General features: G+C 35.9%; 1 protein-coding gene across 1 annotated transcript; it reads right to left on the bottom strand.

Annotated features, from left to right (window-relative positions):
• Window positions 1-521: 521 nt before the first annotated feature.
• LOC137736147 (sugar transport protein 13-like) lies at window positions 522-4,035 on the bottom strand. Its single transcript, XM_068475474.2, has 5 exons — window positions 3,630-4,035; window positions 3,082-3,404; window positions 1,938-2,062; window positions 1,428-1,719; window positions 522-1,345 (listed from the first exon to the last, which is right to left on the bottom strand). The coding sequence occupies exons 1-5, from the start codon at window positions 3,748-3,750 to the stop codon at window positions 695-697; spliced, it is 1,512 nt and encodes a 503-aa protein (XP_068331575.2). The 5' UTR covers window positions 3,751-4,035; the 3' UTR covers window positions 522-694.
• Between the last annotated feature and the right edge of the window lie 12,842 nt (window positions 4,036-16,877).

Below are 16,877 nucleotides of genomic sequence, written 5' to 3'. Positions count from 1 at the left end.
CCTTTCTAAGACAGACAGGTTTCTTGGGCTTTCATACCGTAGGAGAAGAGAAGCCTGGAGTTGGAGGAGGCTGAACATAACTTTTTCTTCGAATACAGAGAGCAACAAGATACTAGATTTTCTTGAATTTTTTAAGCAACCATAGTGGAGAGGGAAAATTCGAAGTGTTAGCGGATCTGACAGTGTTTTTTTCGTTGTTTAGATGTTGTAGGAGAGGGTATCAAATATGTCGGGGGGCGGTAGCGAAAATCAAATCTCAATTGAGCGATTTCGTTTAAAACTGCGTAGTGTTATTGTCCTACTACATTTGTCAATATGCTTCAAGGTGGTAAGGGAGGTGGATAATGAATCAGAATTAATTAGGAGAGGTTCAGGTTTAATTCCTCCAAAAACCTATCTCAGAAAACTAACACACTTTCACGTGGGACTCTGACTTTTAAATTCTAAAAGGACTTATCCTTACGGATTATGATCCCGATGCTTGTGCATGGAGGTTAATACATTAAGCAATGCCAATCAAATAATACAAGACAGTACACCTGCATTCCACACATAATATTAAACAAAACGAACCATTAACTAAGTTCGTTATAGTTTTACAAACTTCAACATAATGATGCCTGAGAGGGATTTAACACAGTTATTTTGATGACATTTTCTCTTGGAACCCTCCAATGTAACCATAAAAATAAAATTATTTGACTCGACCACCTTCGTAGTCGTCTTTATATCTCTTCCAAAACCAATGTTGCTTCCACACTCTCTCTGTCATCTCCTCAATAGGGACATTTTTGGTCTCGGGAACCAAAAATAGCACAAAGAGTGACATGACCAAGACCCAAGCAGAGAAAAACAAGAAGACGCCATACTTCATACTGCAAAGCATTAAGAGGAAGACTTGTCCTATAAGAAAACAGCAAAGCATGTTCATGCAAACCGTCACACTTTGCCCCGCTGACCGAGTCTCCAACGGAAATGTCTCACTAGGAATTAACCACCCGAGGGGTCCCCAAGACCAGGCAAAGGCGGAGACGAAAGTGCACACCATGACCACCACCACAATCGCCAAACCATAAGATAAGTTATTAGAGTGATCCTTAACCTTGAAGGCTAGCACTATTCCGATAACCAATTGAGAAAGCAACATTTGGATCCCAGCTTCTAATAACAGCATTCGACGCCCAACTTTGTCAACCAAGAAGATAGATACAATCGTTGCAAGGACATTGACAGCTCCTAGTATAACTGCGGCATAAAGGGAGGCATTGTTGCCAAAGCCCATGGTTGCAAATAAAATGGGAGCATAGAAAAGAATTGCATTCATGCCTGTGAACTGCTGGAAGATCTGTACAGAAAACATCATTAATGTTAACATTACACTACTACTTTTCAATTGTAGTAACCAATGTATGTGTATATATACTGACCTGCATTGCTATTGCAATCACCAGTGGGGGGCGATTCTTCCATTTAAGGAGATTTTTAAAGGGGTGCTTTATTTCTTTGGCTGCACTACTTGCCTCCAGTATCTCCGAGAACTCGGCTTCAACATTTTCGGTGCCTCTGATCCTTTTAAGTACTGCTCTTCCTTCATCCAACTTACCACGTTGTATCAAACTGTTAGGAGTGTCTACCACAATAAGAGACCCCAAGGTCAGCAAGAGTGCCGGAACACCGGCCAGACCCAGCGATACCCTCCAACCCCATCCCCCTTTAATCCTGTATTTGGCAGAACACATAATTACATATCAATTATAGTGGATGGTGGTAAAGCACAAGAAGTAAGAAAAAATTAATTCATGCCCATTAATGTTGTATCTCGATAATCATTATAGACATTTCTCTTCATGTGTCTAGTAGAATAAGAACCTAATTTCAATTGTTGATATTCTTCATATATAGGAGTACTCTTTGAAACCAAGGAGAAGGGGACGTACTTAGCAGCACCATAATTGACAAGGGTAGCAAAAAGAATTCCAACGGTTACATTTAGTTGGAAAAGTATGTTGAGTCCTCCACGAATTCTTGTGGGTGCAATCTCCGAAAGGAATAGTGGCACAGCCTGCAAAACATCAAAACATCGAAACCATTACTCGATGACCAAATTAGGGGAAAAACATATATGGCTTAAAAGCAAGAAAATGAAAGCTGAAGCTCCTCTTCATATGGGGCATATGATACAGATCAATATTCTTTTTAGACTTACATTTGAATTTTAAACTCTAAATTGTAAACTTCAAATGCGAAACATAAAATGCTTAATTATCTTTAAATCCTCAAAAACATAGTGTTAAAATGGGAAATTTAGAGAAATGCCTTATTTAGAGGCTCGAAAGGGCTTTTGCCCCTCTATTCAAAATTTTTAGAATTTTTATGAAAAACTTAACTAACCTTACAGTTTTCATTGGATTCAAAGCTTTTGCCTTGTTCCCATTGCTCGATACCCCATTGATAACAACTTTATCCCTTGAGTGCTATTTATGCTTGCTGCAATATTACTAAAGGGATGTCACAGATCGACCTTTCTCGGGGGGGGTCCTCGAGCAAACTCGAATTAGGCAAACAAACTGTATGAATCCAATTAATTAAAAGTACAGGGTCAATTAAGTCTTTTTAATGTAAAAATGACCAAAAAAATATTGAACAAACGATATTATATATCTTAACAGGTGAGAGAGTGAGCTAAGCCTCACAAAATTTAATTTTGAAAAAGACCAAAAGTTCCCTTTTTAATTAAGAATTTTAGTTAAAAGTAAAGGGCTTTATTTTCTTCCAAATTTCCTTTTTTAACAAATAAAGGCAATATAAGCACCAAAAATTATATGCAGATCATCTTGTTTCATCTGATGCAGTGGTAATGAGTGACTTGGCAGTGGTTGTCACTCTTTCTTCCTCCTTAACATCACCCTATACTTTAAGATTTGAATGTGACACTATTACCTGAAATTATGATTAAAGTTGCCCTGACTACCTCTTTTAGGAAATATATTGCTACAAATTGATAAAGGATTAGAACATTGCTGTTAAGAGTCTCAAAATATGGAGGAATAACAAAATTATAAACAATACAAAGTTAAAAACCTGATTGGCGAAACCAACTCCGCAGCCAAGAAAGATCCTACCAATGATAACCATGGAAAGTTCTTGAAATGAAGCATTAAGAACTGTACCAACAATGAAGAAAATCCCAGCAATTAACATGGTCAGCCTTCGCCCTAGCCTTTTGGTAGTGTACGATGCAAAGAAGGTCGATACCAAAGCAGCAAGGTACAACAAAGAGGTGAACAATTGCAGGCCTTGATTGTTAAATCTGCAGTAATTGCTATTGGTCTTCAGTTTCTGAGTGCTAGCGTACACGTCTGGGTAGAACTTTTTCAAGAAACCTGGCATAGCTGTCACACCGCCTGCATCAAGTACAACCAATGGCTAAAATATTGTACTCCAGTCAAGTTGGGTTAAAACATTATACTGGCTCTCCAAACATAAGTTCGAATCTTTCTTCCCATAGTTTAAATGAATTTCGTATGGAATTTGTCAAAAAAAAAGCCCCAAAAATTAATATAAACAACAGTATTAATTAGACAAACAAATTAAAAAATAAAAAATTGTGGATGTTTGTGGTTACTGACCAGAAATGCCAACCTCATAACCAAACATGAGGCCTCCACTTGAAGCGAGTATACATGAAATGATGACAATTGGTGTGATCTTTGCTTCAAAAATATCAGCTGCGGTGCTTGCTGAGGCCATGATCTCAACTCTCAAACATTCAAAACAAAGCCTCTTAATTGCTACAACTTCCTTGCAGCTCCTTATACAGCTTTGTATATATCCAAGTAACCGAGTGAAAGAAAGAGACTTTCTGCAAAAACCAGCAGATGGGTGGTTTCTTTTAAGATAGCTAGCATGTGAGAGAGGGGCACTGCATGGGAACCAGGTGTCCAAATTCTGAGGTTTAGGGTGACAAATGTCAGCTGCTTCATATTCTGCTTCCTTATCACCAAACTATAGTTTAATATATTTTAATACGTTTTCTTCTTCCATTCATTCATGTTTGAGTTACAACTTTATTTATTGATCAAGTGACTCAATGATATGATTTTATACTTGTGGAGATTAATTTGCTGCCAATGAATGGCAATATCATTTATAATAGGGAGAAATTCTCTCTCTTTCTATTCTCTCTCTTCTTCTTCCCCTCTTACATTTTGCTCTCTATCTTTTTGTCTTTTTTTTTTTTAAATTGATATAAAATATTAATGTAATTTAATCATATTCGTTTAAATAAAAAAAAAAATTCAGAGAGATTAAGTGTAGAAAAAATAATAGTTGGAAGTACTTTGTGAATGAAAACTTGTGAAGCATAAGTATCACCTGACCAAATCTCCCATAGATTATCTTAGAAGTAAAGAAATTCTTTTCGGATCTCTTTCATCAAAATCATCGGATTAAGTGATTTGGATTTTTAAAATTTCCTCTAACGGTGAAAAATTATTATAACTTTTAAAGGATCAAAATAGGTGGAAAGTTAAATGAAATTTAAGGTATAAATCACTTGATCTAGTGATCATAGTGGAACAAATCTGAAGAGGAACTCCACCCATCTTGGAAAAGAAGAACTGAGACGGATTGTGTACTTATAGGGCGGCACACAGTCCGATTGAACAGTTCCATTTTCAGTGGCGCACAATTCAACCGACTAATATTTTTTTCGGTGCATTATTTAGTTTAGAGAAACATTAAGTAGATTTTTAAAAGTAAAATTTTTTATAAATTTTCTGTTATCTTTTATTTTAGATATAATGTTTTGTTATTACGAAAGTTGATATTAACTTGTGAAGTAGAAGAGAGTGTATGAAAAGTTCATTTAAGAGAGTTTTCTTAACATTAATGATTCAATTTAATTTGCATGAAAATTATAAAAACTAATATTTTTAGCGCATGTTATGTTCAAGGTTCCGTTTCCATATTTGATATTGATAAATACTATAAAAAATATAAAAACTAATAATTATACTCTCTGATTAACCGACTAATATTTTTGGGCATGTTATGTTCAAGGTTCCATTTTCATATTTGATATTGACTAGTTTTCATGCACGCACTCATGCTTATGTAAAATATATTTTTTGAATCACGGCGTGCTACACGCGACTTTTACGTTTTAATGTATTTATATCCTTAAATTGACAGAAGGAAAGTCAAATATTTGAAATAAATGAATAATCTTAGATCATGCTAGAAGAAACCCCTTATAAACCAATTAAAGCAGCTGAATCCACGTAATAAAATCGGTCTCTATAAAATTTACATTAAGAATAGAGAAACTAATATTTAATAAGCAGCTGATTGAATCACATTATTGCTAGTTCATTGCAAGGCTAAGCTCATCCCCTCCCACTTAGTGTAGATAATATCATTTGTTAAAAAAAAAAAAAATCATTTGACAAGTAATTTAATCACAGTATTATCCACGTGCGAAAGACTTTTTTTATAACTGGCATTGCACGCCTCTTAAGATATTTTGAACGTGTTTAAAAATAGAGAAAATAATATTGAATGAACAGCTGATTGAATCACATTATTGCTAATCTATTGTGATGTACTAATTAAAAAAAGTACAAAAAATTAATTATTAAAAAATAATGTTAAAATGACGAAAATACCCCTACCACATTTGATGCATTATTTTGGGTTGCCTTTGAATTTTTTTCCTTGAGGGGCATTTTTATCCAATTATTTTTGTTAAAGCTTGTGACACCAAAAAGTATTATTCACTTTTATTGTTGGCTTTATATATAGAAGAAGATAAATACTATAAAAACTAGGGGTATTTTGATGTAGGTGCCTCAATTTTGAAATTCTTAGATTTAACATCCATAGCTTTTAGAGTTTTGACCAAACATTCTTATCTAATTTTTAATAACAAAAATTGCATATATTTGGTTTACCAATCATATGACAAATTAATATCACCTAAATCCTTAAATCTAGGAGATATATTATCCCATAATTCATTTCAAAAGACACTTTTCATTACTCAAATAAAAAATATCATTAAAATTCTAAAAATACAACTAACATCATATTAAACATAACGTACCAATTATGGACATCATATACGTGACAACCCATCCCAAATTTTATTATTTTATAAATTTTATAATGTGAATTTACAAAAATGCCCTAGAGGCGAAGGTTTTGAATTTCATAGACCAACGGGTTGTGAGACGTACTAAATATTCTTTTAGTATATTCCTGAAGTACTCGACGATATGAACGAGAAAGCACAAGCGGAAGTGAATTTGGAATTAAGAACCGAAAGTATTTTGAAGAAATAATTATTCTATTTATAATATTTTAATATATGCAAAAAAAAAAAAAAAAAAAAAAAAAAAAAAAAGAGGACAATGGGTGTGTAAGTGAGTGTGTGCGTGTGTATGTGACGGAAACAGGGAAGAGAGCAAAGAGGAAGGAAAAATGGGGATGTACTGCCTAATGGCAGCAAAGGAGAGGAGAAAGTGGAGAGTTGCAGGATGGAAAGGAGGAAGATGGGAGGAGGACCAACCAGAAAAGAAAAAAAGGAGGGAAGAGGAGAGGAAGGGAAAAGCGGGGATCGGGACCCGGTTCTTGGTGACCCGACCCGATCGGCGCCACACACACACTTCCGACGGGTTTTCACCCCGTTTTTCGGTGAATTACATCAAACAACCACTTGGAAACCCCTCTATAACCTTCTCTCTTCCAATTATACCCTAAAAATCATAGATTTTAGCATGGAATTCGGGAAACATCGCACCGCTGGGTGCGGCTGGTCTTGTGTCGATTCTCCCATTTCTAAAACAATTTCTTCCAATTGCCACCACAAATAGACTCCCATCAACCTCAGGAACAAAGCCCAAACACTTGTGGAGGCGTCGGAGTGAGCATGGAGGTCGAATCGAAGCACACCCTCTTTAGGGTTTCCGGCGGAATTATGTAAAATTGAGGTGTTTCTCGACAAAATTAGACATGGCCACAGGTATAAAGTTTACTCTTCTCATTGAGACCTACAATTCTGTAAATATTGGTAATTTTTGGAAATAGTGGAATTTTCCGGCGAGTCGTGGCGGCGGCGCGTGGTCAATGGGCCGCCAATGCTATTTTTAGGCTATATTAAATGTCTTGAATTTATTTTTGATATTTGAATGACGTAGGTTGATAATTAGAACCTAAATTCGGTACGATACGTTAATAAGTATTTATATGAATCGATGATCCGACCGTTGGATCGTCACTAAAATTTAATATGTTATAGTACATAACATTTGAGCACCATAGAAACTTACAGATTGGAAATCTGATATGCCGATCTTCCCAAATTGGATTTGTAAGTTTATAAAGTAAATGTTAATTGCCACTTGGTTTTGGGCAATTGACGAAGATCCGACCGTTGGATCGTAATGAAATTTTGGTATGTTATTCTAGAAGCATAATGTGAATCTTTGGAAGTCGTGGACTGGAAATCTGATATGCAGATCTGTCGGATCGAGTTATGCAAGGTTGTAGACCCTACTGTCGGTCTTTGATCGACGGTTAACTTATGGTCAATGGGTCTCAAACTATTTTAGAATGTCCTTGAGGATGTGTTTTATGTGAATTATGTATTCTATTAATAAGAGTTCTGAGATATGATTCAATAATTGTTCTAGGCGCCTCGATACGCATGCTAGAGAATCATAGCGTGGACTCCAGGTGAGTGGATTTTTTCCTTTTATCATAGGCATATAATTAATAGTTCCACAAACGCTTTTAAATTGATTTATGCATGTCACCTACAAATAATGGATGTGAACTACGAATGGCTTGATCCCTGTTTAGGGTACGTAGGCAGTCTAACGAGATGTTAGATGCGGCCATACAATAAATGAGACTAAATAATTGAGACAATAGCCTTATTTGAGAAATTGAATAGTGTGAAGGAGTTTGGTAGAAAATGCAAGATATAACCTTAGGTTTTGGTAGTTAAATATTGGTCATAAATTAAGATGTAAAGAATCAAGAAATTGAAGTAAGGGAAGCTAGGTAATGATAGTTAATCTAACTAGTGTCTAACTGGACTTGTCATCATTGATTACTCTCGAAAGTAAATAGTTCGGGAGTGAGATGTTACAGTTTATGCATTTCATGCCATTTGTATATATGTTTATATATATCTGGAAGTATGATATAGTTGAATTTCATATTTACATCATGGTATATTCATGTGTATATTACCTGAACCTAACCATTGTGAATGTTTTGAAGTGCTAAATGATGTTGCGGAGGCCAGGTAAACTTCAGGTGAGTACATGTTGATGATAGTGATGGTAGTAAGTATGACTGTGTTGAGATATATTATAACTCATAAACCTGCACCCCGATGTCAGTGCTCCCGCTCGTGGCCAGGGCACAGTCCTTCACGTGATGTTCACCTCCCGCACCTTACGCTCACCTTGGATCCAAGGTAAGTGCACAGTCTTGTCGTATAGACCACTTTAGGTGGTTCCGACTCGTAGGTGACCCGTGATTATTCACCTAGTCTTCACGTGATCGTAACACTTGAGCGTACTTATTTACACCCAGTCCTGTCGTACAGACCACTTTAGGTGGTTCCGACTCGTGTACAGGTATACTTATTGAGTTATTAGGTAGCGTGTTATTAAGTTATTGGCTAGCATGATTGATGAGATATGTGATGAGATATGGATAAGTCATATAGGTCACAAGAGGTGACTCCGGCTTATATGCTAGCCATGATTGATGAGATATGGGGCATGATTGATGAGATATGTGATGAGATATGGATAAGTCATATAGGTCACAAGAGGTGACTCCGGCTTATATGCTAGCCATGATTGATGAGATATGGGTAAGTCGTACAGGTCACAAGAGGTGACTCCGACTTATATGGTAGCCATGATTAATGAGATATGGATAAGTCGTACAGGTCACTATAGGTGACTCCAACTTATATGCTAGCCATGATTGATGAGATATGGGCTAGTCGTACAAGTCACTACAAGTGACTCCGACTTATATGCTAGCTATAAATGATGAGATATGTGATGAGATATAGATAAGTCGTACAGGTCACTATAGGTGACTCCGACATATGTGCTAGCATTGATTGATGTGATATATGTGTACAGTTGTACAGGTCACCATAGGTGATTCTGACTTGCATGCTGGTATCGTTTATTAAGCACGTGATTATTTATATTGCTAATGAGATGTTGGATAGTGGTATACTTCTGGGTTTACTTTTAGTATACTTTTGATTTCATACTTTTACGTAGTATGATTTGTTGGAAACTATACATGTTTTACGACAAGGGGTTACTATCTTTGATAATAGAAATGATTTTGAAAATCTTTGTTTCAATCACTCACGTTTTCTATTGTTGCACCTCTCCAGGTTCTAATAACAAGTTTCTTATCGACGAGGACTTGTGGCACTCCCGATTCAGGTGGCTCCTTATGACAGTATAATCATTATCTTACCTTAATGTGCTTAATTATGCTTTGTATCATGCGTGAAATGGGTTCATACCCACTCGCCGCGTATTTGTGTATATAGGCACTTTTAAGCTTAAATTTATTCACTTTTTTTACACATTATCACCTTCTATGGCTTCGTCACCTTCCAGGTGTCGGCCAGCACAGCTCGATTCGGAATCCTAATGGACTTTCTGGGTTGGGGTGTGTCAGTTTGGTATCAGAGCATAAGTTGGGCAGTATTGTGTTCATCACTCGCGTGATGTGAGCATTTTTGGCTTTTGTATCTAATGTCTGAATCTTGCCACTTCATCGAATACGGAATAATATGTTAGTTTTTCTTCAGTTTTGGACAGTTTTGTGGTCTTGATGACATTTTAGAAAATCATTTTGGCGTTGTCCTTAGAATTAAAATAAAAATATTCCTTGTGGAAGCATTGTGTAGATTTGAGGCAAGTTGATGACCTAGGTTAATGTATTGGTAACCGTGTATCACCAGAGATTTCATCAACCAAATCCACTATCATTCTTCTGTTGTTAGAATTGATCCTTTTGGAGATTGGAAATCTTAGCTAGTTTTGATTTCTTGGTAGTATTGTTAGAATATTGCCTAATAGAATTCTTGTGAAGTCTACTTTTGTTAAAGCTTTGGAAATATCTCATGTGGCAATGTGGTGTTAGAGTGGTAACACTCGGTGGAAGAACATTTTGGGAAATTACTTTTGGTCCCTGGTAGTTTCATACTTTTGTGATGTTACCATTTGATCATCAGGAACCTTGTTAGCTCATTCTTAAATTTGATCTTGTTACTTTTGGCCTAAGACAACAACAAAGTCGTTTAGCATTTCGGCATAATTCATTGTTTGTTTGATCCTTTGATATTCTAGTCTACCCATGTTATGTTTATACCTCTAGTTTACCTCCTGGTATTAAAGGTAATTGGGTTGATTTAGAGTCACTGGCCTATTTCCCATCTCATTTTGGATAGGGACAAACTGTCCAGGAGGACCACTTAGACATTGAAATTGTACATTTAGTCCAGATATCTTGTACTCTAGATTTCACGAACTTGTTTTAACCCCCAAATTCTTGATTGTTTATTTAACTTTCTCGACATGAATTTTTTGCTCAATTAGTGAGGAATTCATGATAGATTAATTTGGAGGGTGCGTGCACCACTTTCACGTCAATGCTAGCAGGAACTATGGAAATATAATCTTATATGGATGGTTTAATTATTTGATTCACTCAGCCAGTGGGCAAGATTGTTTATCTCCGACAACATTTACTAGAAGCTTTGGTTCACACCTATTCTCGAAATTTATGAGACGACGAATGTTGGCGAGGTCCATTTTCATTTTAGGCTTTGATTTGGTTCATGTAAATATTTTCTGACTATGTTATTTTAGTTATACTGGTATTATATGTAACATTTCACATCGCCCAGAGGAGTATATCCTTTATGCATTATATGTATATTTCCACCTCTACCTAGCACAAGGCCTTGGATATGAATTGGGCATGATGACTCGTGGATGTGAAATTGGACAAAAAAAAAAAAAAAAGAAAGCTTGTGGATGTGTATTGACACTGTACTACAATCTTTCCCAGACTACTCGTCAATGTCGGAGATAAAAGAAAATGGTGGTGGAAGTATGGTGTTGACAATGATAGGCATGGTTGGAAATTTTGTATTCATCAAAGTCATTACAATTTATTGAATTAAAACATGGAATGAGATATTGAGTTCACTTAATATAAACGTTTTCCAATGAGTTTTTGCAGTTGATGAGGAGAATTAACGAAAAGAGTTTACAATTATAAATTGATTGGTTGGTTGCCATCAATGATTTATGGCGTGAAATTCTAGTATTTTGTTAGCCATGATAGTTGTGGTTTGAAATTTGATATTTGATTGTGCCAATATCGTTATGACCATAATTTCTGGTATTAGTATTACCCAAAAGTAATGGGAAGCGGGATTACCAATAATTACGATATAAATTTTCCAAATAGCAGCATTGGAATTTTCATCGAGCGAGAAGGGAATCATAAACTGAGGGTATGATTTGCTTATTATAATTTAAAACGGTGGGAAGACTATGAAGTTTTCTCCATTTTTTTTTTTTTTTTTTGAAATGAAATTTTGAGTTCTTTTTTTTTATGAACAAATTTTCAGTTGTGTGAGATGTGGAATTTTATGATTATGGAAAGAATTTATGTAGAAAGAGTATAATCATTAATATGTTGTTTCGGTTGTCATGGGTCGTGAGTGGTCATTGTGGGGAATTGATATTGCAAACAAAATTAATGACGAGCATATGTTCTCTTGGCTATGTGATTAGTAAAGATTAATTCCGTTGATCGTTAAGGTTGTAAAATGTGAATTTCTCTTCCTTGGTTGACGAAATGTCAATAATACTCTGGAACTGCAGCTCACTAATTTATCCAAGCCGGGATGTGACAGTACATCACTATACTAGCAAGAAAGGAAGATAGTATGGGCCTGGAGGCATGGAAAAGGGATAATTACATTCCGACTGCGTCGGGATATCATTTTCCCTCTGGCACAAATGTTCTAAATTGATTTCTGCTTTACGTATATATATCTTATACTCCTATCTTCGAATGAGGTATACCAATGATTTTAAATTTCGGGGACGAAATTCTTTAAGGTGGGTAGATTGTGACAACCCGTCCCAAATTTTATTATTTTATAAATTTTATAATGTGAATTTACAAAAATGCCCTACAGGCGAAGGTTTTGACTTTCATAGACCAACGGGTTGTGAGACATACTAAATATTCTTTTAGTATATTCTTGAAGTACTCGACGATATGAACGAGTAAGCGCAAGCAGAAGTGAATTTGGAATTAAAAACCGAAAGTATTTTAAAGATATAATTATTCTATTTAAATTATTTTAATATATGCAAAAAAAAAAAAAAAAAAAAAAAAAAAAAAAAAAACAGAGGACAGTAGGTGTGTAAGTGAGTGTGTGCGTGTATGTGACGGAAACAAGGAAGAGAGCAAAGAGGAAGGAAGAATGGGGACGGACTACCTAATGGCAGCAAAGGAGAGGAAAAAGTAGAGAGTTGCATGAGGGAAAGGAGGAAGATGGGAGGAGGACCAATCAAAAAAGAAAGAAAGGAGGGAAGAGGAGAGGAAGGGAGAAGCGGGGATCGGGACCCGGTTCTTAGTGACCCGACCCGATTGGCGCCACACACACATTTACGACGAGTTTTCACCCCGTTTTCTGGTGAATTACATCAAACAACCACTTGGAAACCCCTCTATAACCTTCCCTCTTCCAATTATACCCCAGAAATCATAGATTTTAGCATGGAATTCGGGAAACATTGCACCGGTGGGTGCGGCGGGTCTTGTGTCGATTCTCCCATTTCTGAAACAATTTCTTCCAATTGCCACCACAAATAGACTCCCCTCAACCTCAGGAATAAATCCCAAACACTTATGGAGGCGTCGGAGTGAGCATGGAGGTCGAATCGAAGCACACCCTCTTTAGGGTTTCCGGCGGAATTATGTAAAATTGAGATGTTTCTCGGCAAAATTAGACTTGGCCACAGGTATAAAGTTTACTCTACTCATTGAGACCTACAATTCTGTAAATTTTGGTAATTTTTGGAAATAGTGGAATTTTCCGGCGATTTGGGGCGGCCGACCGCCACCGGCGGCGGCGCGTGGTCAGTGGGCCGCCAATGATATTTTTAGGATATATTAAATGTCTTGAATTCATTTTTGATATTTGAATGACGTAGGTTGATCATTGGAACCTAAATTCGATACGATACGTTAATAGGTATTTTTATGAATCGATGATCCGACCGTTGGATTGTCACCAAACTTTAATATGTTATAGTACGTAACATTTGAGCACCATAGAAACTTACAGATTGGAAATCTGATATGTGGATATTCCCAAATTGGATTTGTAAGTTTATAAAGTAAATGTTAATTGCCACTTGGTTTTGGGCAATTGGCGAAGATCCGACCGTTGGATCGTAATGAAATTTTGGTATGTTATTCTAGAAGAATAATGTGAATCTTTGGAAGTTGTGGATTGGAAATCTGATATGCGGATCTACCGGATCGAGTTATGCAAGGTTGTAGACCCTACCGTCAGTCTTTGATCGACGGTTAACTTATGGTCAATAGGTCTCAAACTATTTTAGAATGTCCTTGAGGATGTGTTTTATGTGAATTATGTATTCTATTAACAAGAGTTCTAAGATATGATTCAATAATTGTTCTAGGCGCCAATCATTTGGGACACCTCGATACGCGTGCTAGAGAATCATAGCGTGGACTCCAGGTGAGTGGGTCTTTTCTTTTTATCATAGGCATATAATTAATAGTTCCACAAACGCTTTTAAATTGATTTATGCATGTCACCTACAAATAATGGATGTGAACTACGAATGGCTTGATCCCTGTTTAGGGTACGTAAGCAGTTTAACGAGACGTTAGATGCAACCATACAATAAGCGAGACTAAGTAATTGAGACAATAGCCTTGTTTGAGGAATTGAATAGTGTGAAGGAGTTTGGTAGAAAATGCAAGATATAACCTTAGGTTTTCGTAGTTAAATGTTGGCCATAAATTAAGATGTAAAGAATCAAGAAATTGAAGTAAGGAAAGCTAAGTAATGATAGTTAATCTAACTAGTATCTAATTGGACTTATCATCATTGATTACTCTCGAAAGTAAATAGTTCGGGAGTGAGATGTTACAGTTTATGCATTTCATGCCATTTGTATATATGTTTATATATCTGGAAGTATGATATAGTTGAATTTCAGATTTACATCATGGCATATTCATGTATATATTACCTGAACCTAACCATTGTGAATGCTTTGAAGTGCTAAATGATGTCGCGGACGCCAGGTAAGCTTCAGGTGAGTACATGTTGATGATAGTGGTGGTAGTGAGTGTGATTGCGTTGAGATATATTATAGCTCATAAACCTGCACCTTGATGTCAGTGCTCCCGCCCATGGCCAGGGCACAGTCCTTCATGTGATGTTCACCTCCCGCACCTTACACTCACCTTGGATCCAGGGTAGATGCACAGTCTTGTTGTACAGACCACTTTAGGTGGTTCCGACTTGTAGGTGACCCGCGATTATTCGCTCAGTCTTCACGTGATCGTAGCACTTGAGTGTACTTATTTACACCCAATCCTGTCATACAAACCACTTTAGGTGGTTCCGACTCGTGTGTAGGTATACTTATTGAGCTATTGGTTAGCGTGTTATGGAGTTATTGGCTAGCATGATTGATGAGATATGTGATGAGATATGGATAAGTAGTACAGGTCACAAGAGGTGACTCCGACTTATATGCTAGCCATGATTGATGAGATATGGATAAGTCGTACAGGTCACTATAGGCGACTCCGACTTATATGCTAGCCATGATTGATGAGATATGGGCAAGTCGTACAAGTCACTATATATGACTCCGACTTATACGCTAGCTATAAATGATGAGATATGTGATGAGATATAGATAAGTCATATAAGTCACTACAGGTGACTCCGACTTATGTGCTAGCATTGATTGATGTGATATATGTGTACAGTTGTATAGGTCACCAGAGGTGATTCTGACTTGCATGCTGGTATAGTTTATTAAGCACTTGATTATTTATATTGCTAATGAGATGCTGGATAGTGGTATACTTCTGGGTTTACTTTTAGTATACTTTTGATTTCATACTTTTACGTAGTATTATTTGTTGGAAACTATACATGTTTTACGGCGAGGGGTTACTATCCTTGATAATAGAAATGATTTTGAAAATCTTTGTTTCGACCACTCACGTTTTCTATTGTTGCACCTCTCCAGGTTCTAATAACAAGTTCCGTATCGACAAGGACTTGTGGCACTCTCGATTCAGGTGGCTCCTTATGACAGTATGATCATTATCTTACCTTACTGTGCTTAATTATGCTATGTATCACGCGTGAAATTGGTCCATACCCTCTCGCTGCTTATTTGTGTGTATAGGCACTTTTAAACTTAAATTTATTCACTTTTTTTTACACATTATCACCTTCTATGGCTTCGTCACCTTCCAGGTGTCAGCCAGCACAGCTCGATTCGAAATCCTAGTGGACTTTCTGGGTCGATGTGTGTCAATATATGAATGCACATATGTATTAAACATAATGTACCTACATTATATAATCTTGGTTTTGGTACGTATTAATATTTTGGTACATTACAGATTACTAATTTTGGTACGCTATGTTTTTCTTGTTTTAGTATGTACCATGGTATTGGTACAATGTGTTAACTTAACTTTGCTATGTACAATCTAGTGGTACGCTATGACCCTTAACAAAGAGAGAATTTTTCATATTAAAACTTTGTACTGGAAATTAATTATATCAAATTCTTAACAATTAATTATTGGGATAATGACTCAATCAAAAATTTCAAACTTATTTTCTTTTCAAAAATTTAGGGATTTTAGATCTGATCAGTTTCGATATAAATAACTCTTATTTTCATTTTTTTTTCCTTTAAAATTTACTTAAAATGATGAGTTGGAAATTAAAAAATGACATGGACAAAGATGGAAGCACCTTAATCAAAATACAAAGCGTTTTAATAAAAAGTTGAAAACCCACAAATGTTTAATTAATAAGATGTAGAATTGAAGTGCTTTTATCTAATTTTGCCTAAAAACTATAAACACTAATAATTATACTCTCTCATTAACAGACTAATATCTTTAGGCATGTTATGTTCAAGGTTCCGTTTCAAAAAAATTACCTCTACTATATTTGATATTGATAAATACTTATATGCTATATTCTCAATAACACCTTAAGACGATACGTCTATATGTTTTCCTAACCATGCATGCAGTAGCCAATTGAGACTATGCCTCTCTTTTACAATATTTATTTGAAATTGACATGTACTAACAAGTACGCTAATTTTGTGCATACAAATAAAATTATCCTAAAGGTGAACTGCATCGTAGCCCACTTTTTCTTATCCAGTCTACTTGCGACTTGGACAGCTGCCCGATGATCATGTCAACCTTCTTCAATTTCATGGGCTTATATATATAAAATACAGAGAAAATTTTATCACGTAGTATTGACATTTGTTGAGGACAACAAAAATTTATGAGGTGGTTCGGTATAGGATCTCAAACCGAAAATAGGATTCTGAATTTCAAATCAAAAATTTTCAGGACAAGAATTTAAAGTTTAATTCTGAACCGAAATTTCGATATTTCTCAATTTTCGATTTTCCCGAAATGTTTTCGGTATTTTGGGATAGATAAGGATTGCGTTTTGAGTTTTGGGCTTTTTGGCATAG

This window comes from Pyrus communis, chromosome 13, assembly GCF_041283825.1.
Source record: "Pyrus communis isolate YQ-2024b chromosome 13, ASM4128382v1, whole genome shotgun sequence".
Classification (NCBI taxonomy): domain Eukaryota; kingdom Viridiplantae; phylum Streptophyta; class Magnoliopsida; order Rosales; family Rosaceae; genus Pyrus; species Pyrus communis.
This window is presented reverse-complemented; position numbering and strand designations above follow the sequence as displayed.

Coding starts and splice junctions, on each gene's coding strand:
- LOC137736147 (XM_068475474.2), bottom strand. CDS start 3,750: ATGGCCTCAGCAAGCACCGCAGCTGATATTTTTGAAGCAAAGATCACA. Junction 2,063..3,081: donor GAGTTGGTTTCGCCAATCAG/GTTTTTAACTTT, acceptor GATGTTTTGCAG/GCTGTGCCACTATTCCTTTC. Junction 1,346..1,427: donor TGATTGCAATAGCAATGCAG/GTCAGTATATAT, acceptor TTTTCTGTACAG/ATCTTCCAGCAGTTCACAGG.